This window comes from Cervus elaphus, chromosome 2, assembly GCF_910594005.1.
Source record: "Cervus elaphus chromosome 2, mCerEla1.1, whole genome shotgun sequence".
Taxonomy (NCBI): Eukaryota; Metazoa; Chordata; class Mammalia; order Artiodactyla; family Cervidae; genus Cervus; species Cervus elaphus.
Genome location: NC_057816.1, coordinates 1,298,887 through 1,322,219, shown reverse-complemented (window position 1 = coordinate 1,322,219; position 23,333 = coordinate 1,298,887). Strand labels below are relative to the sequence as shown.

Sequence of the window (23,333 nt, the reverse complement as noted above, 5' to 3'; positions counted from 1 at the left end):
TGGTAGGGGCCCTCGGCCTCCCCTCAGCAGCTGACGTGGGCTGCCTTTGAGATCAGGCCCCCGCAGCGTCCATGTGGAGTTTCTACTGTTGAATGGTGTTGTTACCCAACAGCCCCCCACCAGCTGGCCGGCCAGCCTAGTTCTCGCCAGAAGCCAACACACACACACAGCAACACGCCTGGTGGCCCAGGCCTCAGCGTGGGTCCCAGGACGGGGCGGGCTTGCCTGGGTTCAGGGCCAAAGGCCTTCTGACGGGGAGGCTTCTTCCCAGGACTGGTTGCTTGAGGTCTTCCCTGAATTCTGGGCTCTGCCACCCTCAGCGGCACCTCTCAGAGACGTCTCAGAGGGCCTGTAACCTCCGTGCAGACGGGCCTCTGTGGGCAGCGTCCCCCGGCCAGCGGTCAGTCAGCTGGACGGCTCCTCCAGTGCAGCAGAGCCGACAGGACGTGTGTCTCCAGAAAGACACCCACTTTAAGGCACTGGCGAGCCCCCAGCTGAGAGGGTCGGGGGTGCAGAGACAGGACGGGGCTGCAGTTTGATTTGGGAGACAGTGTGCCTGGCAGGCCCACAGGAGCGGACACTGCAGCCAGAACCCAAAGGCCACCCTGGCAGAACTTCCTTTTGCTGGGGGAGGTCGGCCTTTTATTTGGCTCAGACCTTCAGCTGATTGAGCGGGGCCCATCTGCCTCATAGACCACCACCGGCTTCACTCAACATCTACCAAGTCAAATGCTTGTCTCACCCACAGACACCCTCACGGAGACATCCAGATAACATCTGTCCCAACAGCCAGGCACCGTGGCCCAGCCACGCTGCTGGGATGCGATGGGTCCCACCCTCACTTACACAGGACCAGACTTGCTTTCCCTGAACTTGAACTTCAAACCTGCTGACGGTGCGTGAATTACTCGAGCTTTTAGACATGGCCTGCAGAACTTCCCAGGCAGGTCTGAGAACAGGGCCCTGAGTCCCACTGAGGCAGCCACCGGGACCCCTGCCACGGGGAGTCCTCTGTCCTAGGGGGCCCACCACCCCGTGTGATTCTCCCCTCTTTAGAGGATGGAAGGGTTTCTGCAAACTGCTCTGCGCCCTCCCCCAGGGGGCAAGGCCGGTGAGACCCCTCTTTCCCTTTTGGAGAGAGCTGGGGGTTCGGAGCAAAAGCTGGGCTCCTGGGCTCCCACAGCCCCAGACCTGGATGCAAGGATGTCATTGTCCTTCTGCTCTTTCTTCCCGTGGGAGGCTGCATTCCTGGTGAACTTTTGCTCTGAAATAATCTACACCCTCTGGGTAAGTCAAGAGCATCCAAGGGAATCGGGCCTTGGGAACAAAGTGGCACTGTCTGGACCCTGGCTTTGGACTCGCCGGCTCCGTGACTTGGGGCAAATTCCGTTACCTCTTGACCCCTTGTTTTTTAATTATACATTTAAGATGAAGTATATAAAGCGGTTAACTTATAACTCAGTTAACATTTAACCTGACACATGAGAGTATACAGAGCATTTAACTCCATTAACGGTTAACCTGGCGCGTGACACTCGGTAAAAGTTAGCTATTACTGTTATTATTCTTAAATCATGGTTCCATGTCCAGGGAAGCCATAAATCAGGTGTCAAAGGACAGGGCACCTCCGGCTGCTGGGAAAGTGCCTGCCCAAGGAGAGCGGGCGGAAGGAGGCCAGGCCTCCCCGCTGCCCGAGACTGGTCCCTGGGGATGGGGGGATGCCCACACCTGGGGTCAGGGGTGGCCTAGGAAGAAGTGGGCACTGCCCGCGGGATCCTCCCGGGGACTAGCAGGGGGCACCGCTCCCACCCCCGGATCCTCACTGGCCCTGGGGCCAGGGAGAAGGCCCGATGAGGAGGGATGTGGGGTGACCTCAGTCTTTATCATGGTGACCCCAGGACTGAACGGGGCTCCTGAGAGGAGAGAGGAGGGATGGGTGATCGGCAGAGAGCATTGCAGGCAGGAGGAAGTGGTGGGGAGACGGGCTCCCAGCCCCTTCCCGCTCCGGACCACCTCCTCGTGGGGTGACTGACAGTGGGCAGAGGCTTTGGCAGGGCTGAAGCCCAGCCCGGGACACTGGCATCAAAAGTATCAAGCCTGGTGAGTGACCGAGGAGCCCCACCGCCCTAGGGATGCCAGCCTTTCCTGTGATGTGGTTGCCACGAGGCCTCGCTGAGCAGGAGGGGCGGGAACGGGGGCCTGAGGCCGACCTGGAGGAGGTGTGGGGCTCTGCAGGCCTGAGTGTGATGGCCACCGGGGACCTGACCTTCCCCAGACCTGGAGGCCGTGGGGCCCAGGAAGGAAGCCCCCGGCTGCAGCCCAGAGTGGCCCCCACCAGCCTGTGTGCCCCGTGGGCCCGGGAGGGCCTGGGCCCTAGGCAGGCACAGGGCAGCCCCCTCCCACCATCCAGGCCCCCAGGCGAGGAGGTGTCAGAGTATTCAAGCACGAGCTGTCTCCTCCAGCCCCGGGAGCGGAGCGTGCGCACGACCCCACCCCAGACCCTGCCTCTCCTCTGCCCTCCCAGCAGCCTCTGCACCGGAGGCCCTGGCTGCTGGCCGGGAGTCCCGTCACGGTCGCGGGCAGGACATGCAGGCAGGTGGGGATGCCATCCCTCGCCTGTGTCCCTCCGCCCGGCTCGCCCGGCTGTGTGCCCAAGGCCTGGGGCTCGTCTGCCAGGAAGACCAGCCCCCAGGGCCGCCGCAGGACTGGGGGAGCCCGCCCCACAGACGCTGACCCCCAGGCGGGGGTCTCCATCTTCTTCACGGCTGCGTCCCCAGGGCGAGGGGGGCCGGAGATGCTGTGGCGCTCAGATCATGAAGGCAGGATGCGGGGTGAGAAGCGTCTGATGCCCAGAACCGCAGTGAGGGCTCGAAAGTCCCTCACTCCGTTCCCCCCAGTTCCGAGCTCCGCTGCAAGGCTGGCTGAGACAGGGCGGGTGCAGAGAAAGGCTGGTGGGGGCAGGGGTCCCATCTGGGCTGGACCAGCGAGGGCTTGCTGGAGATTTCAGGTTCTTAGAGCTCTGAGGCTGTCGGATTCCCGGCTGGGGAAGGAGACCCCTTGCGACGGCAAGGGGTCGCATGACAGACCAAGGACGCGACAGGGCCATTCCCGTCCTCAGAGCTCAGGAGACAGTGCTCCCGGGTGCGGGAGACCCAGGACTGGGACGGGGCGCCAGTCACGCGCTGAGGGAGCGGATTCCCCTGAGGTCCTCGGCCGGCGCCTCGGGTTCTGCCCTGGCAGCAAACCGGGACACAGCAGCGGGACGGGGAGCAGTCACACGGGCCATGGTCCCCACGGCCGCAGCCGCAGCCTCCGGAGCAGCCAGAGCAGCCCATGGTTCTGGTGGGTTGAGGGTGGAGTAGGTCAGAGGAGCAGGTGGAGAGAGAGAAGGTGCTCAGTGTGGGGCCTCCGGGGCCAGGAGCCCACCTGCCAGGACAGGCGAGATGCTGGGCACGTGGTCCCTTCCTGGCTCCTGTCTGCGCCTTTTCTCCTCTACGAGTGTACGTGTTTACTTATTTTTAAAATAACCTCCTTGGTGTGGTGGCTTTGCCCTCTCTCTTTAGTTCATGATTTTCCATCACATGATTCCTGAGAAACAGCAAAGCCCCTTCCCCGTGTCAGCGGAACGTGCCGGGCAGGGTCCTTGGCCTGAGACTGCACCTTTGCTGCCTCTGCTGGTTCTCCACGGATGCTGGAAAGAGTGACCGTAACCGTCGCTGCTGTTCAGCCAGGCGTGTCCGACTCTTCGCGACCCCACGATCTGCAGCTCGCCAGGCCGCCCTGTCCTTCACCGCCTCCCGGAGTCGTTCACTGCATCGGTCAGATGCTTGGAAAACAGGCACGAGCTCTCTCCCAGCTCTGGGGTCCAGAGTCCGCCAGCAGGGTGTCAGCCGGGCTGCGCTCCCCACCGGCTCTGGGGGAGCTCCCACGGCCTCATCCAGCTTCCCGGGGCCCCCTGACCTCTCACACGGCTTCTCTCCCCTGTGTCTGCACCTCAAGTCTCCATTTCTGTCCTGAGAACACCCGTCCTTTGACTGGGGACCATCCTTACCTAGTGCAGCCACATCACAAGCTCATTATATTCACCTCCCACCACCCACTCCCCAGGGAAGGTGCCTGCAAGCTCTGCCCCCACCGTCAGCCCTGAGCACCGAGGGTACAGCCTTCCCGTGGGCAGCGGCTGCAGGACACGCCTGGGAGGCTGACGGGCACACGGGTGCCAGGTGCAGCCTCGTGGGACCACCCTGCCTAGGAGCCCGCCCCACCCCGCTTCCCTGCCCACCTACAGCCTCAGGAAGTCAGGCGGCCCCCCCTAGCCCCAGCTTCCTCATCTGTCAAGTGGGGTCCGCAGTGACCCGGGACTGCCCAGCGAAAGGGAAGAAAAGCCACGGGCCTTGCAGTTTCCCTGCCAGGGTGCTGGGACCATGTCCCTCTGCTCTTTTGTCATCTGCTAGGCCCCCTCTCTCATGAGAGGGGCTGACTTTGAGGAGGGTGAGGAACCGCGTGGACGAGCAGAGGCCAACGGGAATCCGTGGGTGCCCCCTGGTGCTGCGAGCCCTGCGTGCAGACAGTCAGGGTGGGAGCAGGGTGCCAAGCGGGACCGTCTGGACCCAGCCATTGTGACAGGCTGGTCCCCCAGGCAGAGAACTCGGAGAGGCCAGGAGTGGAGCCCTGGCCCCGAGGTGACACACGTTCTCATCTGGCCCCGTCCCTCCATGTGAACGGAGCTGACCTGCCCCCGGGCAGGACGGGACTGGGCAGGGGAGTGGGGTTGGAGCAGGGCCTCTCTCCCTCGCCCCGTGCCAGGCCGGTCCGCGCCCACAGACCCCTGCCCTGCCTGTCCCTCCGTGGCTCAGACCGCTTCCTGGACCTTGGGCCACCAGGGCCAGGCCCCGAGGAAGTGGCCCTGCCTCCGCTGGCCTCTGGGTGCCCTGTCCCTGTGGTCCTCAGATGCTGCATCCAACCCCTGCTCCGACTCAGGGGGACTGCGTCCAGGGTGGACTCTGGCCCTGGCTGTGCCTGCTGCCAAGTTTCTCCTGCTCCCAGGACCTCCTTCCCCCAGCTCTGGAAAGACCCTGGTAACAGCAGGGCCCATCCCCACTGATGAGAAAGCAAGCGGGAAGATGCTCTGGACCGCAGGTGTGGGCGGGGGTGAGATGGCGCCCCCTGGTGGCGGGAGCAGCACTGGGGGGGGGGGGGCCGGCCCGGGCCGGAAGGCTAGTGTCCGGATGCTGACCGGCTGGGGCGGGACCAGCTGGGGCTCAGGGTCTGGGGTCTGCAGGAATCTGCTGGGGTCTCAGGGGTCTGTGTCCCTAGCTGGTCAGGTCCCCGCAGGCCCACGGAAACACCTGGAGGCTCCAACGACATTACAGCCACCCAGACGTGGACAAAACATTGTTGAACCAAACCAAGACCAGGGGGCCAGGCCCACAGGCGGCCTTCATCTGGGTGGAAGGCAGTGATTTGTCTGTACCATTTATTGAGTTTTCATTATAAAGTAATCCTTAAATTCATCCCCTGACTAATCAACAGAGGAGTTACAGATACAGCCTAAAAGCCCTTGTCGTTAAGTCACTTAGTCGTGTCCGACTCTTCGCGACCCCATGGACCGTAGCCGACCAGGCTCTTCCGTGCATGGGATTCTCAGGCAAAATTATTGGAGTGTGTTGCCATTTCCTTCTCCAGGGGGTCTTCCAGCCCAGGCATTGAACCCGAGTCACCTGCGTGGCAGGCAGACGCTTTGCCACTGAGACACCTGGGAAGCCCAAGACCTTCCCTCAAAGGCCAGCACACCCTGAAGAGACGGGGGAGCATCCCAGGGAGGATTTTGGAAAACCGCTGTGACCCGGACAAAGAGCGCAGGGAGAAGAATGGCCCCGGGGGACACGGAGGTGACGGAGGAAGGGCTGGGGAAGGGCCTACTGGCCTCTGCGAAGCCAGGCGATGGGTCCCTGCAGGCGACGGCGGAGTGGGGTAAGGATGAAGCCGCCACGGCAGTGACCAGCGGCGCTGCAGGCCTGTGACAGCTGAGCTGCTGCTCAGGCCAAGAGGGAAAGCAGCAGTACCAGCTCAGAGCCGCTGCAGCGGAGAGGCGGGGACGCCGGCCCGTCCTGACCCCATGGATACACTGCAGGAGTCCCTGATCCCTCAGAACCTGGGGTCCCCCAGAGGTGCCTGGCTCCCCCAGACACAGAGTGGCTGCACCTACCGCTCACCGTGAGCATTCTGGCTCCAGGGGTCACCGCGGCTGTCTCCACAGCGAGGACTTGGCCCCTCCAGGTCCATCCACCCCAGGACACAGACAAAGGCCTCGTGGCTCCCAGCACCACAGGCAGTGTGGACATCGGCATGTTTCCGGGGGCTCCCAGCAGCCCCACGTGTCCAGCAGGGATGGGGGCCCGAGACACCCACAGGCCCAGATGACGCCGGACGCCCAGCAACGCTGGAGCAGGAGCAGACACGCAGCAAGCAGCAAGCGTGGCCGCCAGCACCAACTCTGCGGCCGCAGCTAACCCTGCGGGTCAGCCACCGCGCTCGAGCCCTGCTCCCCGGGGCCTGCAGGGCTCTCCCCGCGGGCGGCTTCACCACATCCAGACCCATGTGACCCGTGGTGCGCAGGGCTCAGCGTCGGGGCTGCAGGCAGTGGACCTGGAGCCCACAGAAGCCAGGGCGGGGTGCGCGGGCAGGGCGGGGGCCTCCCACACCAACCGAGCTGCGAGGCCAGAACAGACACTGACCGAGCAGGACCCTCCCCGGGGCCTTCGCTGGGCCGGGGTTGGCCGGGATCAACTGCCCCGCAGGGGGCAGGAGCAGGTGTGGACCGGGGCCTGAAGGCCGTCTCGGCCCCAGACGGCGCTGGCGGGCTGCAGGGGGAGGAGGGGGCTCCCTCGGATGGTGGCGGAACCCAGGGCCTCGCGGCCTCCGTCCTGCACGTTCACTCTTTTCCTGAACCTTCCCCTGGGGTAGAGCCCTCTGTCGTGGCCCAGGAGCCCTGGTCTGACCAGTAGCCTCTAGTGAGAGCCCTTCATCCCCCGCGGTCTGAATCCATGACCAGCCCTTCTGAGTGAGCTGAAAGAAGGGCTCCCCAAGGAGATTCCTTCTCATGAAGATGGAGGGGTTTCTGTCTCGGCCAGAATGAGGAGTGGGAGAGCGGGGAGGTAGTCACACAGTTAGGTCACTACCTGGACAGGGAGGAGCTGGGCTTTCCGTCAGCCCCAGGGACTGGTAAGTGTTTGTCATCGCCCCACGCAGCGTCACATGAGGACATCCCCTGAACTTGCTCTTCTGACTCCACGTACGCTGAAGCATTATTGGTATTTGTCACCCTGGCCATGTGTCCCTTTGTCATTAAACAAACACAAGTAATGGTATTTTTCAGTAACCGGATTAAATTAATAGCCAAACAAATTCAGAGTGTGGTCAAACACTTGTTAAATATAATGACAAACTTGTTACCATTAATATCTGGAGGACTTAAAAACTTAAGAAAATGCCAAAACCCACATAAAACGGGCAGACTGAGATGTTGGCCACATGTATAAAAAATGTTCACCATTTCGTTCAAAAAAGTAAAAGAAAGGGAACACCATGGAAGGAAAGCTGAGGTGCCCTTTCATCTCCGAGGGCAGCTTGGAAGATGTTAGGAGTGCTTGCTCAGAGCCGACTGATTGCTGACCTGCATTTCTGGAAGCAGCTGACAAAATGCTCCAGAACCTCACACTCTCCCTGCGCTTGGAAATAGCAATTTCCCTGATGCAGCTTTACCTGCAGGAGCACTAAGAGCCTGATGCATAATAGGGATACTGGTTAAAGATATCTAATGCTATAACAGAGGGGTCCATCCTCACTTGGAATAATATTAAAGTCCTGGATGTAAAAACGATGAATGTGCTGAGAATTACACAAGTAGACTGCTCCATGCAAATAGTCCCACGAATCTGCAAGGAAAAGTCAGGGCAGATGCAGCAAAATCAGAGACTATATTAAAATCTGCCTTGTCTGCAGCCATCTGGGTGGAGAGATTATGGTCCACTTTAATTTCTTTCATTCTTTTCTTTAATAAAAAGAATTATTCCAATTTGTCCCAAATTAGTGTTATTTTTCAAGAGACAGTGCATTACAGGAAAACCAGAGTAACATTGGCTTAAACAAGATAGGATTTTAATCCTTAACCACATTTTTCAAGTCTAGAGGTAGAGTCTACGGAGGCAGGTTATTCAGAGGCACCAACAGATAATCAGGTATTCAAGCTACTTCCGTCTTGCTCCTCCATTCTCTTAGCAGGAGGAATCCATCTCTCATGTTTAAGATGGCTGCTGGAGCACCTGCCATTGCATCAGCCTTCTGAAAAGCCAAGAGGAGCATGGAGGAAATGACCAAAGAGTGTCCCAGCCAGCAGAGCGTGTTCCTTTGGAGAAAGAGAGTTGAACATAGACTTTCCACATGACCAGGCAAGCCCACTCCTCGGTGTAGACCCAAAGAGTTGAAAGCAGAGGTTCAGATAGATATTTGCACACTTCTGTTCACAGCAGTCTAAATGTGGCCCATCCATACAGTGGAATAGTACTCAGCCTTAATTTAAGAAGGAAGGAAATCCTGATACAGGCTGCAAACATGGATGAACCCTGAAGACATGATGCTCAGTGAAACTAGCCAGATTCAAAAGGACAAATGCTGTCTGACTCCACTCACAGGAGGTCCCCGGAGGAGTCAGGTTCATAGAGACAGGAAGTAGATGGTGGGGTCAGGGGCTGGGGGAGGGGGAGGGTCGGGACTGAGTGTTTCACGCGGTCAGAGTGTCAGGTGGAAAGATGGAAAGTCCTGGAGACAATGGCCTGAAGGCAACAGGCCGGTGAATGTGGGTCGTGGCCCTGACCTGTGCACCTAGAAACGGCTGAAATGCCGGAGTTGATGGTGTGCACATTTGATCACAAGTTTAAAACAGAGAGGAAAAAAGGGGAGGGGGAAGAAGGAAAACAAAGGAAAAAGGAGGCTCCTGCCTGCCTGGGTGTTTGTCAGTGTGTCCCCACACTTCCTGGGCGGCCGGGACCCGGGCCTGTGACCACAGCTGGTGTGAGCCAGGCCGGGACACGGGTGGCGGCCATGCGGGGCTCCTCCCGGGGGAGAGGCGGGATGGGGCAGCCTGGCGTGTCCGGCAGAGGAGCCGAGGTGGGCTGAGGGATGGGAGTGCCCCATGCCCCTGGGTCACTCGGGCAGGGCCGACAGAATCGGAGGACGGACACCACGGGGGTCCCAGGGGCGGGGGGTATCCAGGTGGGGCTGGCCAGGGGGAGGGCGTGGCTGGGGGTGTCTGCAGGGCCACAGCCCCCAGGGAGCTCAGCCGCGTCTGGAGGTGCAGGCTGGGCAGGTCAGACGGAGAGGGGACAAGACCACGGCCTCTGACCCCCCACGGCGTTGCCGGCCTAGGACCCTGTCTGTGACCCCACCTCCTCTGGTGCTCCCACTGCCCCCGACCAGGGCCCTGGGTCTGCGGTCTGGACGCTGGGTCCCTGGGAAGAGGGGCCTCCCAGATCAGGGATGATGACGACCCAGTGTCCACCCTCAGCCTCTGCTTGCAGAACAGCCTGGAGGGTCCGGCATCCTGGTCCGGGCCTGCGAGGATCTGGGGGATGGACAAGCCCCTACCCTCCCCTCGGAGGCTGTGCCCCAGGCCGAGGCCTGTTCCGCTCCCACCCAGGGGTCCCGGGACCCGCCCCAACTGCACCGTCAGCCCAGACCCCGCTGACCGCCCAGGTGGTGGGCCGGGGGCCGCTGCGGCCCCCGCGCGGGGCGGTCCGGAGATGGCGTGACTGCAGTGATGTCAGCGATAGTCCCACAGGGACCCCGGAGAGACCTGCAGAGCGTTACAGCAGGCGGACGAGAAGCAGAGGGGAGACAGATGTGCTGGGCTGTAAACAGTCTGATTTCTCGATGTAAACCAGACTCGGGCCCAGGACTCCAGGTACGCGTCCGAGGCGGAGCCCGCCCCCCGGGGGCCAGGCACTGCAGCCCTACTCTGGGACGCGTCAGAGTGACCGCCGAGACGGTCCGTAATTAGGCGAAATTGGTCTTGCATTCCTCCCCTAAATCCCCAAGATCTCTGCAATTTTAGGTCTTCTCAAAAAGGAAAACATTTGCTAATTAAATGATACAAGTGAAAAAAAGCACAGAATGTTCCGTCGACTGGAAAATGCCAATTAGGGAAGCAGCTCTGCTTTCCCTTCCACCTTGGGCTGCGCGGGGCGCTTACCTCGCTGTGAGGGGTCTGCTGGGAGCGGGGTCTGGGGCAGGGCCCTCCTCGGAGACCCCTGGGGGAGGACGGAGCGGCCGGGGCCTGGCCGGGCAGGCGGGCCCTGTGCTGGGGCTGGGGAGGGGGCCGGCCAGCCGGGGCCGGGGCCTGGGCCTGGGCCCTCGGAGCTGGGCGGCCCCGATATCGCCTCCAGCTGTGGCAGCACCAAGGACAGTGGCCTTGCCCGCACAGGTCGGTGATTAGTCTGCTTCCTGCGGGCTGGCGGGGCCCCCTGCCCTGGCCTTCACTCTGGAGGAGCTGGTCTTCGCGCTGGCGGCAGGGTAGTGGTCGTGCGTGTTCACCCCAGCCCGGCTCCATTCCTGGGCTGGAAGTTTCCTTCCCCAGCGCCCTGCTCAGGGCCAGGCTGGGGCAGGCATCTGAGGCCTGGAACTCAGGTGCGTGTTTGCTGACTGTGGTTCTGCCCTCTCTCTCGCTGAGACCCCCACGCCCTGTAGGCTCAGAAGCTCTCAGACGTCTGTAAGGAAGAGTGTCCCCCCGGCCTTGCCGCCCTGGCACCCCAAGGCTGGCTTGGAGACCATGTCCCTGTGCAGCCGACACCCTAATAATGGGGTTATATTTTTGAATGAGCAGATAGAAGTCAGAAGAGGACGAATACTGTGTGACGCATGAACGGGACATGACGCTCACGTCCAGGCCCGGCAGCAGCCTGTCTTTAAGCAAGCTGCCCGTCCACCCGGACTTTCTGCAGCCGCTCTCCTGCTGCATTCGCAGAGCTGACTGTGGCTCAGAGACCGTGAAGCCCACCACATCTACACCGTTCAGCTTCTGGCTCTGCATGAAGCGTCTGCCCACTCTGACCCACATCCCTACTCAGACATCGACCCAGTTCAGGACTGGATTGGTGCCGGGCTCAGGTCTCTGTCCCTTGGCCTCTTGATGGAGCCGCTGGGGCTTTTTAAGAGCCTCAGCTGAGTGTTTGAACGGTGTCTCAAGGTCCCTGGCTTCCAGAAATTCTAGCCAAGACACATACATATTCTAGAGGATGAACTTGCGGTGGGCACGGCGGGGGCACCAGGGCACTGAGAGGTGGTCCGGCCCTGACGCATGTGTCCGATCAGCGTGGAGCCACGGGCCGAGTGTGGGCCCAGCAGGGATCCGGGGCCCAGAGCTCCAGCCTGGGGAAGCCTGGACACGATGCTCAGGCTGTCCCAGTGTCGGGACCCATCTTTCCAACAGACACGATGATAGACCGGTGCACGTCTTGTGTCTGCTTCTTTGGGAGAGCATCACTGTTGCTCAGTCACTGAGTCGTGTCCAACCCTCTGCCACCCCATGGCCGGCAGCACGCGGGCTCCCCGTCCTTCACCACCTCCTGGAGTCTGCTCAAACTTATGGAGCCGGTGATGCCATCCAACCGTCTCACCCTCTGTCACCCCCTTCTCCTCTTGCCTTCAAACTTTCTCAGCATCAGGGTTTTTTCCAATAAGTTTACTCTTTGCATCAGGTGGCCAAAATATTGCAACTCTGGTTTCAGCATCGGTCCTTCCAATGAATATTCAGGGTTGATTTCCTTTAGGATTGACTGGTTTGATGTCCTTGCTATTCAATGGTACTCTTAAAAGTCTTCTCCAACACCACAACTCAAAAGCATCAATTCTTCAACACTCAGCTTTCTTTGTAGTCCAACTCTCATATCCATACGTGACTACTGGAAAAATATCATTGCTGGGTCTGAAGCCATGGTGATTGCACATGCCCGTGGCTGGCTGTGACCAACGGCACAGGTCTGGGGGAGCGGGCAGCTGGATCAGAAGCGGCGCTCCTGCGGTCACCCTGAGGAGGGTCCCCGTGAAGACACGGCTCGCCCTTAGTGCTGCCCGGGGGAGAAGCCTTTCCTGAGAAGCTGAAAGAGCAGTCCCCACAGCTCGGTGGTTGAACAGTAATTTTGACAAGGCAGGCGGCTTCGCTGCGTCTCCCGATAAGACAGTGCCCCACTGTTCTCGGTGAAGCGAGGGTTCTTGGCTCCCAGGGGGCCTGGGCCCGGGGCAGGGGCACCTCGGGCCATTGTGCCTTTGTGACCAGAGGCTCCAGCGCACCCGGGTATGTGCTGACCCTGCTCCCGCCAGACCCCTGCCTGCCCTGGGCAGACCCCGGCTATGTCCCACGGGTGGAGGGCAGGGTGCCTCCTCACGGGGGCCTCCTCACGGGAGCCTCCACGCTGCTCTGGGGCAGAAGGGAGGGGAGAAGAGGGATGTTGTCCTGTGAGCCCGAGGCCCAGGACTCCCCGCGCCCGCAGGGTCCCACGCACCCCTGGTCACACGCGAGGCCCTGAAGCTGGACAGTTGAGTGGCTTCCCAAGTTCACACAGCGAGGGTCCGGCATGCAGAGAAGCGCTACTGCCTCAGACAGCGAGCATGCACTTCGGCAGAGCGTGAGTGATGGAACCTCCCGCAGAACCAGAAACATGTTCTTCTGGCAGCGGGAGAGGCACAGCGGGTCGCTGTGACTCACTCAAGGCCCCCACCCTGGTCTCGGCGGATGGCAGGGGCCCTTCGCTTCAGCAGGCCTCGCTCCGCCATCATCCCTCCCTGCCCCGCTGGACGCCTGGAGGTTGCTCCAGCTCCACGCGGGTGCTTTCTGCCCGTCTCCCACTCCACACGGCCACAGTCCCGGTGCCAGGAAGCCCTGGGGAAAGCCGCGTGCAGGTGCCACATGCCCAGGGCTCCATTTCCCTGGGATCGTGGACCCCCAAGTCCCGCCTTCCTCAGGAGTCACAGCAGGGTTCTCAGAGGCAGAACGACGAATGAACACACGTGGATGTGTGTGTATCACTATACAGACAGATTTAATTTCAGGAATCGACTCACGTGATTACAGAGGCTGGGGAGTCTGCAGTCTGCAATGCGGCCAGCAGGCCGGAGGCCAAGGAGGGCCCAGGGTTCAGGTGGGGTTGAAGGCCGCGGGCCGGAGAGTCCCCTCCTGCTCGGGGAGCTTGGTCTTTGGCCCTAGTTGGGCCTTCAACTGATTGGGTGTGTCCCACTACCCGGTGGGGCCATCTGCTTCCGGGGCGGCTACAAGCAGTTTAAGGGCTAATCTCGCAGCCAAACACCCTCCAAGTCCTTGTGCCTTTGCAGCCCCTCCCCCCACCACCGCCTGGCCCGGTCCCCCCCATGACCGCCAATCTCCCAGTCACTGGGCGTCACTTGAATTCTTTAGAGAAGTGGAATCATAACCTGTGTGCTCCTTGGGACTGGCTTTTCCACTCAGCATCGTGACTCTGAGGCTCATCTGTATTCCCGCTTCCCCGGGTTTTCCCAACTGGTTTCAATAGGACATGGGTGTGAGCCTCAGCCAGGACCATCTCCTTGCGGCCCCTGACAACCGGCCGGCCCGCCCTGGAGCGGTTCCTGCCACCGAAGGGCTGGGCTCTGGGCGCCTCAGCTGGTGATGCTTTCCTGAGATCAGGACGGTCTCCACTTGGTGACATCTCAGATGCCCAGCCCTGGGGCCCCAAGCTGCCCCCGACAGAGTCACCGCAGTGACCCTTGAACGGACTCTGGGCTGGGCTGGGCACTGGGGCGGTGGAGGATCTGCGGGAGGAGGTGGCTGGACCGTTACAGACAATGTCGGTGCTTTGGGGAAAATTAATTAAACACAACTCCAGGCTTGGAGCCTGGGAGATGGCGCGTGTTGCTGACTCCTGACCCTCATGCAGGCCCCGCCTGGACCTAGGCGAACATCCTTTGTTCTGAAGGTTCAGCCTCCTTGGAGCGACGCTCTGAACTCACAGCCTCACAGAGAGCTGCTTCCTTGGTTTGCAGCCCAGGTGAGCGTGTGCGGAGGAGACTGTGAGTGCCGCCTCAGGAGGACGAGCAGGAGGCCAGGTCCCGATCCTCCACTCACTCCTTTATTCCCTGGATGCACCGAGGCCTCGTCTGTTTTGGAGACTGAGCAGAGGAGGGCGTGGCACCTGAGCCGTGCGGGCACCGCGCCCCTCCCGGCTGCCCCGCCCCCAGTGCCACGGCCTCTGCCAGGAGCTCTGCGCTGGGCTGGGTGGCCCTGCGTCTGAGGCCAGCGTCACTGGACACTCGTTCAGCTTCTCAGATGCCCTCGACCCCAGGGAGGCTCAGCGTGCGGGACACGGAGCCCAGAACCTCAGCTGTCACGTGGAGGGAACAGGGACCCCGTGACTTCCCGGGTTGACTTTTATTAATAGAAAAAAGGCAAAAAGTAAACATGCAAAGTATGAGCTAAATAGAGTGAATAATAGAGTTGTTTTAAGATAAAACTAAACAGATTTCTCTGGGAGAAATAGACACAAAGAAGGGAGCACGTGCCCAGGTCACACCTGCCCCGGCGGGTATATAGAGGCTCCTGGCCCTGGAGGCCCCACACTGAGCACCTTCTCTCCACCTGCTCCTCTGACCTGCTCCACCCTCAACCCACCAGAACCATGGGCTGCTCTGGCTGCTCCGGAGGCTGCGGCTCCAGCCGCTGTGTGCCCATCTGCTCCTGTGTGCCAGCCTGCTCCTGCTCCGGCTGCGGCCAAGGGGGGCTGTGGATCTTGTGGGGGCTCCCAGTCCACCTTCTCTGACCCCATTTGCTGCCAGTGCAAGATCTGAGCTGCTGACCACAGACCGCAGGACTCCAGTCGAGCAGGGACTGCGGTACCCAAGTGTCCCCCTCTTCTATCAATTCATCCCTCTGGTGTTTAAAACCAGATGCTGAGCCATCGCTAAAGTCTCTGCCTGACCCAAGCACCCTGTCTCCTCACTCCCGTTCTCTCCTCTGGTTCTGGTGGTTCTGTTCCTATGTTTCCTGGGAGCAGGGAAGGGCTTCATTGGGAAGAAAATCAAGTGTTAGCTGCCATGTAATAAGGCAGACACCATGTGGGGAGACATCACCCAAAAGTAGCAGGAAAAAGTTAATGGACAAAAATATATAAGGAAAACTAAAAGATACGGACAACAAAAGCAGAAGGCCAACACATGAATAACAGGAATTGAGCCCAAGAAGAATGATTCTGGAGGGGAAAAAAAAAAAACTGGAAAAAATAACTGAGAAAGTTTTCCTCAAAATTAAAGAAAGGCTTTTTTCAAAGCCTTTATATTAAAAGGGTTTGAGAAGAAACACTCTCCTTCCCACATGCACATTGTACTGTGGATGGTAAAGAGGAGATTCTAGAATTTTCTGGGGAGGAGGCGTGTGAGCACTGGAAGGTTCCCGCTCACACACGCTGGGGCCAGAGTTACACGTGGAAGGAAGGAACCGTCGACAGGACACGTCACATCCAGTCCCAAACACTTTTCAATGTGAGGGGACGGTCGGAGGGGTAAGTATTATTTTCTTCATGGTGTCTTTAAAAGGAGAAAAAACTTTGATTTTGATACAGTTCAACTCATCCATGTTCTCTTGTGTGGATCCTGGTCTGGGGGTCGCCTGTGAGGAGCTGGACCTGGACCAGGGCTGCAGACACTCCCCTGTGTTTTCTTGTAATGAGCTTGGTCCCGGCCCAAATGCAGCTCCTCCTGGGACGGACCTGCTGGTTGAGCGAGGCCTGGGAGCTCAAGCCCTGGGCGCCTCCTGCCTCATCAGGTGACAGGGGCCCTGCACCTTTCTCTCTGGCCAGCCCGCGGAGCCCCACGGACCGTAGACCCTGGCGTGGGCCTGTGCCCGAGCAGGCGGCTCGCCTTCTGCAGGACCTTAGTCAGGGCTGGTCCTTCTGGCCACTAGGGGCCGAGCTGGGTCTTCTCTTCCGCGCTGGTGGGGCCACTGCCGCCTCGCGCTCCAGGTGGGGCTGGGCGCCCCCTCCCCGATTCCCCAGACTCTGCATGCAGAGGCACGGATGGCCTTCCTCCGCACGCGTCCCGCGGCCCCCGCGTGCCCAGGCATTGTGAAGCCTCTCCTCTGTGCCAGGCACCAAACTGAGGGTGGCTTCTCCCACCAAGATGAGACCAGCAGACAAGCTACCTGCAAATTCCTGAAATTTCACAAACGGCAAAATTCTATGACTATCTCAAATAGAAGCTGCAAAAGCTTATATAGTCAACCAAGTCCAAAGTCCTAAAGCTTACAGCTCAGCATTCATTCTTTTAGAAAAAAGGGAAATACTTGAAAATCTAGCAATATCTTTAAGTTTTGACAGACACCCATCAGAAAATGACACTACATTTCATGTAAAGGTGACTCATCAGAAGAAAAAAGCTACTACCTATTTTATTTAACATTGTTTTGGATGACAGCACTGTGACAAAATAAAAAGTAAATGCAATTAAAAGTATTTTTAAAAGGAAGGGACAAACCCATCGGAACAGATGAAATCTCAGTACAAAAGTGCCATAAGTAAACAGTTTTCTAAACACCATGTGACAACGTTTCTCATTTCTAATTCAAAAATCATAGACTACTCTAGGAAACTCCTTGGCAAAACACTAAAATAAACAAAGAAAACTTAGCTAAAAAAAGAAAATTTAGTTAAAAAAATTTAAGAGCCTACTCTCCTAAAGAAAAGATCTAAATAAATAAAAAATTAACAGGGTTTTGACTGGGGAAACTCAGTGAAACTTCAATTCTCGAAAAGCGAATCTATAGATTTAATTTCATTCCAATTAAAAGAAAGGATTATTTTTATGCTACCAAGTTTCCTTAAAATTCTCATTAAAGAGGAAATATGCAGGCTAGCTATTAACTTTCTGAAAGCGAAGTACAAAGGAAGCAGAATGAGTGGAGATTTCCCGGAAGATATTAGAAGCAACTACAAAGGGCCAGTAATGAAACAGCAGAGCGCTGACTGGAGATTAGACGACAGCGACGCTGCGCTCCGGGCCCTCCAGCCAGCCCACCGGCCTAATGTGGGGAAGGTGGACGGGGCAGCTTCACTGAACAGGGCAGAGGACAGCTTGCCGCTCAAGGGCAAAACCACTAAATCGTTTGGAGCAAAAGAACTAAATCCTCACTTAGACACGACAGTAAAGACGAACCCAAATCTAAACAGAAACATGGAGACCTGGGGTCTCTGGAAGAACACACCTGGAGTTAACGCAGTCTTGGCCTGAAATAATGGAAGTGTTTGAAACATTGGACACTTTCAATAGGAAACACCTCTCTGCTGGAAACACCAACCAAAAAGAAAGATTGGAGGTTCAGAGGAAATATTCCTAACAATATAATAAGAAAACATGAATATTCCTAATATCCAAATGGATTGGTGGCTTCTCCCGGGGCTTAGCCAGAAAGTATCTGCCAGCAAGGCGGGAGAGGCAGGAGACTCGGGTTTGGTCCCTTGAAGGAGGAAGTGGCAGCCCACTCCAGCGTCCTGGCCTGGAGAATCCCAGACAGAGGAGCCCGGCGGGCTGCCGTCCCCGGGGTCACAGAGCGTCAGACACGACAGCACACAGGCACCCCGCAGTCTAAACGATGACACGAATCAGTAAGAAGAGGCCGGGCGCTCAGCAGCGCAGTGGGCTGAGGGTGCGGGGAGACGCCTCGGGGGGCTCGGGGACAGCGCAGGTGTCGTCTCGGCTGCCGTTGCCGCTAAGTCACTTCAGTCGTGTCCGACTCTGTGCGACCCCGGGGACAGCAGCCCCCCAGGTTCCCCTGCCCACAGGATTCTCCAGGCAAGAGCACTGGAGTGGGCTGCCATTTCCTTCTCCACGTCGTCTATGACACCCACATAATCAACAGTTTCATGCCGTTAACTACGCAGATTGCTTTATATTTTAATTTAGTTTTCCTAAATCTTACATCTATATATGTTTAACACAGCTTCTTTGAAAACACAGGAAAACATTTTTTTTTTTTTTTGGTAGAAATAAGATTCTAAAATTTGTAGGGAAGGTAAAAGAACTAGCATAGCTAATTCAAAAAAAAATTTTTTTTTAAAGACTTTGGAGGAATCACACCAATTTACGGTAAAGTTGCTGTGATTAGGAAGTGATTCTGGGGCGATGGACAGCCAGTGAGGGGAGCGGGATGGGCCCCACACACAGCTGCACACAAGAGTGGACGCCGGCCAGGCTGCAGAGACGCAGAAGTCCCTGAGCAGAGAAGCAGAGTCTTCTAAATGAAGGGAACTGGTTGGAGCAATTACGTATCCAGACCCTCAACCTGAATCTCACACCACCTTATTAAAAAATTCACTCACACTGGATCCCAGAGCTAAACAATATAAAACTGAAAACTTCTAAAAGCAAAGATAGAAACTCTTCAGGACTCAGCTGAGTTCTTAGACATAACATCAAAAGCATGAAGCTTTTGCTTTTTAATCATTAAAATCTGAAACTCTTGCCCTGCAAAAGCTCCCATAAAGAGGATGAAAAGATAAGTGACAGGTTAGGGGAAAGTATCTGCAGTTCGTGTCTCTGACAAAGGATCACGTTCAGAAGATAAAGAGAGCGCTCAGAACTCAACCCGAAAGAGACAAAATGGACAGAAGACATGCCACGGAAGGGGTGACACGGATGGCAAACGAGCCATGAAGAGATGGCCAATGCGATCAGCAGTCGGGAGACGCCAGTGGGGGCGATCGCGAGATACCGCCACGCTCCTGTTAAAACAGCGGAAATGAAAAATACTGACGACGCCACAGGCTGGAGATCACACACACACACACCGCTGCAGGACTGTAGAAGGGGCACCCATTCCAGAAAATGGCTTGGCAGTTTCTTAATAAAAAAAAACTAAGCGTACACTTACCCTGGGACCCAGAATCACACTCCCAGGCATTCATCCCAGAGAAGTGAAAACTCACGTCCACACACACACACAAACACGGACCTGCATTGTTCACAGGAGCCTTATCTCTCATGGCAAAACTGGAAACTAAAAAATCCCTCAATGGTGAAGGCTACATAAATAGTCGTCCATGAACCCCATGGGAGGCCCTTATCAATAAAAGAAATAAACCATTGACAAAAGCATAGGTGGTCCCTAGCAGCGTCGTACGGAGGGCAAACAGTCGATCTCGAAGGGCCATGATCTGTGTGATGCCCTGAGTCCTTTAGAAAGAGAGAGAAACCAGGCAGGTGGTGGCTGGGGGCTTAGGGGTGGGGTGGGGTCTGTGACCCTCCGGTAACAGACACGGGGGGCTGGGATGTCACACTGTCGCTGAGAACCAGACCCCACGGGGTGACGGCCAGTCCTGGGGCCCCTGTGCTGCAGGTAAGCAGAGGGCCCTGAGGGAGCTGGTGAAGGATGCGACTCTCGGTGCTGTTCTTGGAAACTCCTCTGACTTTTTATATTTTTAAGGAGCACGTATTGTGTGCTATCTTGCAAGTGAGAAAGAAGACGAAATAGAGAGTATGCAATATCTAGCTACTATTGCAACCAAAATCCACAGGAAGGTAAACCAGAAATGAAAAAAGGACTAAATGAACAGGACATTGTAACTTCTGGACCCAGTTAAATGTCTTACAGAATCACACAGGGAGCATAAATAAGATTTTTCAAAAGCATGGAAAATATATAAAATGGATTACAACCGGAATCTATGAGCATTTTATGTGAATAACAGACTGTGAGGAGTGAATGCACATGAATTCCACCTGCCTTAGACACAGGCCACGTCATCCAGAGTGAAGGCCAGGGCAGGGGGCCCCGCCAGCCCGCAGGAAGCAGACTAATCACCGACCTGTGCGGGCAAGGCCACTGTCCTTGGTGCTGCCACAGCTGGAGGCGATATCGGGGCCGCCCAGCTCCGAGGGCCCAGGCCCCGGCCCCGGCTGGCCGGCCCCCTCCCCAGCCCCAGCACAGGGCCCGCCTGCCCGGCCAGGCCCCGGCCGCTCCGTCCTCCCCCAGGGGTCTCCGAGGAGGGCCCTGCCCCAGACCCCGCTCCCAGCAGACCCCTCACAGCGAGGTAAGTGCCCTGCGCAGCCCAAGGTGGAAGGGAAAGCAGAGCTGCTTCCCTAATTGGCATTTTCCAGTCGACGGAACATTCTGTGCTTTTTTTCACTTGTATCATTTAATTAGCAAATGTTTTCCTTTTTGAGAAGACCTAAAATTGCAGAGATCTTGGGGATTTAGGGGAGGAATGCAAGACCAATTTCGCCTAATTACGGACCGTCTCGGCGGTCACTCTGACGCGTCCCAGAGTAGGGCTGCAGTGCCTGGCCCCCGGGGGGCGGGCTCCGCCTCGGACGCGTACCTGGAGTCCTGGGCCCGAGTCTGGTTTACATCGAGAAATCAGACTGTTTACAGCCCAGCACATCTGTCTCCCCTCTGCTTCTCGTCCGCCTGCTGTAACGCTCTGCAGGTCTCTCCGGGGTCCCTGTGGGACTATCGCTGACATCACTGCAGTCACGCCATCTCCGGACCGCCCCGCGCGGGGGCCGCAGCGGCCCCCGGCCCACCACCTGGGCGGTCAGCGGGGTCTGGGCTGACGGTGCAGTTGGGGCGGGTCCCGGGACCCCTGGGTGGGAGCGGAACAGGCCTCGGCCTGGGGCACAGCCTCCGAGGGGAGGGTAGGGGCTTGTCCATCCCCCAGATCCTCGCAGGCCCGGACCAGGATGCCGGACCCTCCAGGCTGTTCTGCAAGCAGAGGCTGAGGGCGGACACTGGGTCGTCATCATCCCTGATCTGGGAGGCCCCTCTTCCCAGGGACCCAGCGTCCAGACCGCAGACCCAGGGCCCTGGTCGGGGGCAGTGGGAGCACCAGAGGAGGTGGGGTCACAGACAGGGTCCTAGGCCGGCAACGCCGTGGGGGGTCAGAGGCCGTGGTCTTGTCCCCTCTCCGTCTGACCTGCCCAGCCTGCACCTCCAGACGCGGCTGAGCTCCCTGGGGGCTGTGGCCCTGCAGACACCCCCAGCCACGCCCTCCCCCTGGCCAGCCCCACCTGGATACCCCCCGCCCCTGGGACCCCCGTGGTGTCCGTCCTCCGATTCTGTCGGCCCTGCCCGAGTGACCCAGGGGCATGGGGCACTCCCATCCCTCAGCCCACCTCGGCTCCTCTGCCGGACACGCCAGGCTGCCCCATCCCGCCTCTCCCCCGGGAGGAGCCACCCGTGTCCCGGCCTGGCTCACACCAGCTGTGGTCACAGGCCCGGGTCCCGGCCGCCCAGGAAGTGTGGGGACACATTGACAAACACCCAGGCAGGCAGGAGCCTCCTTTTTCCTTTGTTTTCCTTCTTCCCCCTCCCCTTTTTTCCTCTCTGTTTTAAACTTGTGATCAAATGTGCACACCATCAACTCCGGCATTTCAGCCGTTTCTAGGTGCACAGGTCAGGGCCACGACCCACATTCACCGGCCTGTTGCCTTCAGGCCATTGTCTCCAGGACTTTCCATCTTTCCACCTGACACTCTGACCGCGTGAAACACTCAGTCCCGACCCTCCCCCTCCCCCAGCCCCTGACCCCACCATCTACTTCCTGTCTCTATGAACCTGACCCCTCCGGGGACCTCCTGTGAGTGGAGTCAGACAGCATTTGTCCTTTTGAATCTGGCTAGTTTCACTGAGCATCATGTCTTCAGGGTTCATCCATGTTTGCAGCCTGTATCAGGATTTCCTTCCTTCTTAAATTAAGGCTGAGTACTATTCCACTGTATGGATGGGCCACATTTAGACTGCTGTGAACAGAAGTGTGCAAATATCTATCTGAACCTCTGCTTTCAACTCTTTGGGTCTACACCGAGGAGTGGGCTTGCCTGGTCATGTGGAAAGTCTATGTTCAACTCTCTTTCTCCAAAGGAACACGCTCTGCTGGCTGGGACACTCTTTGGTCATTTCCTCCATGCTCCTCTTGGCTTTTTAGAAGGCTGATGCAATGGCAGGTGCTCCAGCAGCCATCTTAAACATGAGGGATGGAGTCCTCCTGCTAAGAGAATGGAGGAGCAAGACGGAAGTAGCTTGAACACCTGATTATCTATTGGTGCCTCTGAATAACCTGCCTCCGTAGACTCTACCTCTAGACTTGAAAAATGTGGTTAAGGATTAAAATCCTATCTTGTTTAAGCCAATGTTACTCTGGTTTTCCTGTAATGCACTGTCTCTTGAAAAATAACACTAATTTGGGACAAATTGGAATAATTCTTTTTATTAAAGAAAAGAATGAAAGAAATTAAAGTGGGCCATAATCTCTCCACCCAGATGGCTGCAGACAAGGCAGATTTTAATATAGTCTCTGATTTTGCTGCATCTGCCCTGACTTTTCCTTGCAGATTCGTGGGACTATTTGCATGGAGCAGTCTACTTGTGTAATTCTCAGCACATTCATCGTTTTTACATCCAGGACTTTAATATTATTCCAAGTGAGGATGGACCCCTCTGTTATAGCATTAGATATCTTTAACCAGTATCCCTTTTATGCATCAGGCTCTTAGTGCTCCTGCAGGTAAAGCTGCATCAGGGAAATTGCTATTTCCAAGCGCAGGGAGAGTGTGAGGTTCTGGAGCATTTTGTCAGCTGCTTCCAGAAATGCAGGTCAGCAATCAGTCGGCTCTGAGCAAGCACTCCTAACATCTTCCAAGCTGCCCTCGGAGATGAAAGGGCACCTCAGCTTTCCTTCCATGGTGTTCCCTTTCTTTTACTTTTTTGAACGAAATGGTGAACATTTTTTATACATGTGGCCAACATCTCAGTCTGCCCGTTTTATGTGGGTTTTGGCATTTTCTTAAGTTTTTAAGTCCTCCAGATATTAATGGTAACAAGTTTGTCATTATACTTAACAAGTGTTTGACCACACTCTGAATTTGTTTGGCTATTAATTTAATCCGGTTACTGAAAAATACCATTACTTGTGTTTGTTTAATGACAAAGGGACACATGGCCAGGGTGACAAATACCAATAATGCTTCAGCGTACGTGGAGTCAGAAGAGCAAGTTCAGGGGATGTCCTCATGTGACGCTGCGTGGGGCGATGACAAACACTTACCAGTCCCTGGGGCTGACGGAAAGCCCAGCTCCTCCCTGTCCAGGTAGTGACTTAATTGTGTGACTACCTCCCCGCTCTCCCACTCCTCATTCTGGCCGAGACAGAAACCCCTCCATCTTCATGAGAAGGAATCTCCTTGGGGAGCCCTTCTTTCAGCTCACTCAGAAGGGCTGGTCATGGATTCAGACCGCGGGGGATGAAGGCTCTCACTAGAGGCTA

General features: G+C 57.2%; 1 protein-coding gene across 1 annotated transcript; it reads left to right on the top strand.

Annotated features, from left to right (window-relative positions):
- Positions 1 to 1,557: 1,557 nt before the first annotated feature.
- LOC122707585 (translation initiation factor IF-2-like) lies at positions 1,558 to 6,509 on the top strand. The gene is made up of 2 exons (XM_043923207.1): positions 1,558 to 2,831; positions 3,564 to 6,509. The coding sequence occupies exons 1-2, from the start codon at positions 2,133 to 2,135 to the stop codon at positions 3,702 to 3,704; spliced, it is 840 nt and encodes a 279-aa protein (XP_043779142.1). The 5' UTR covers positions 1,558 to 2,132; the 3' UTR covers positions 3,705 to 6,509.
- The last annotated feature ends 16,824 nt before the right edge of the window (positions 6,510 to 23,333 follow it).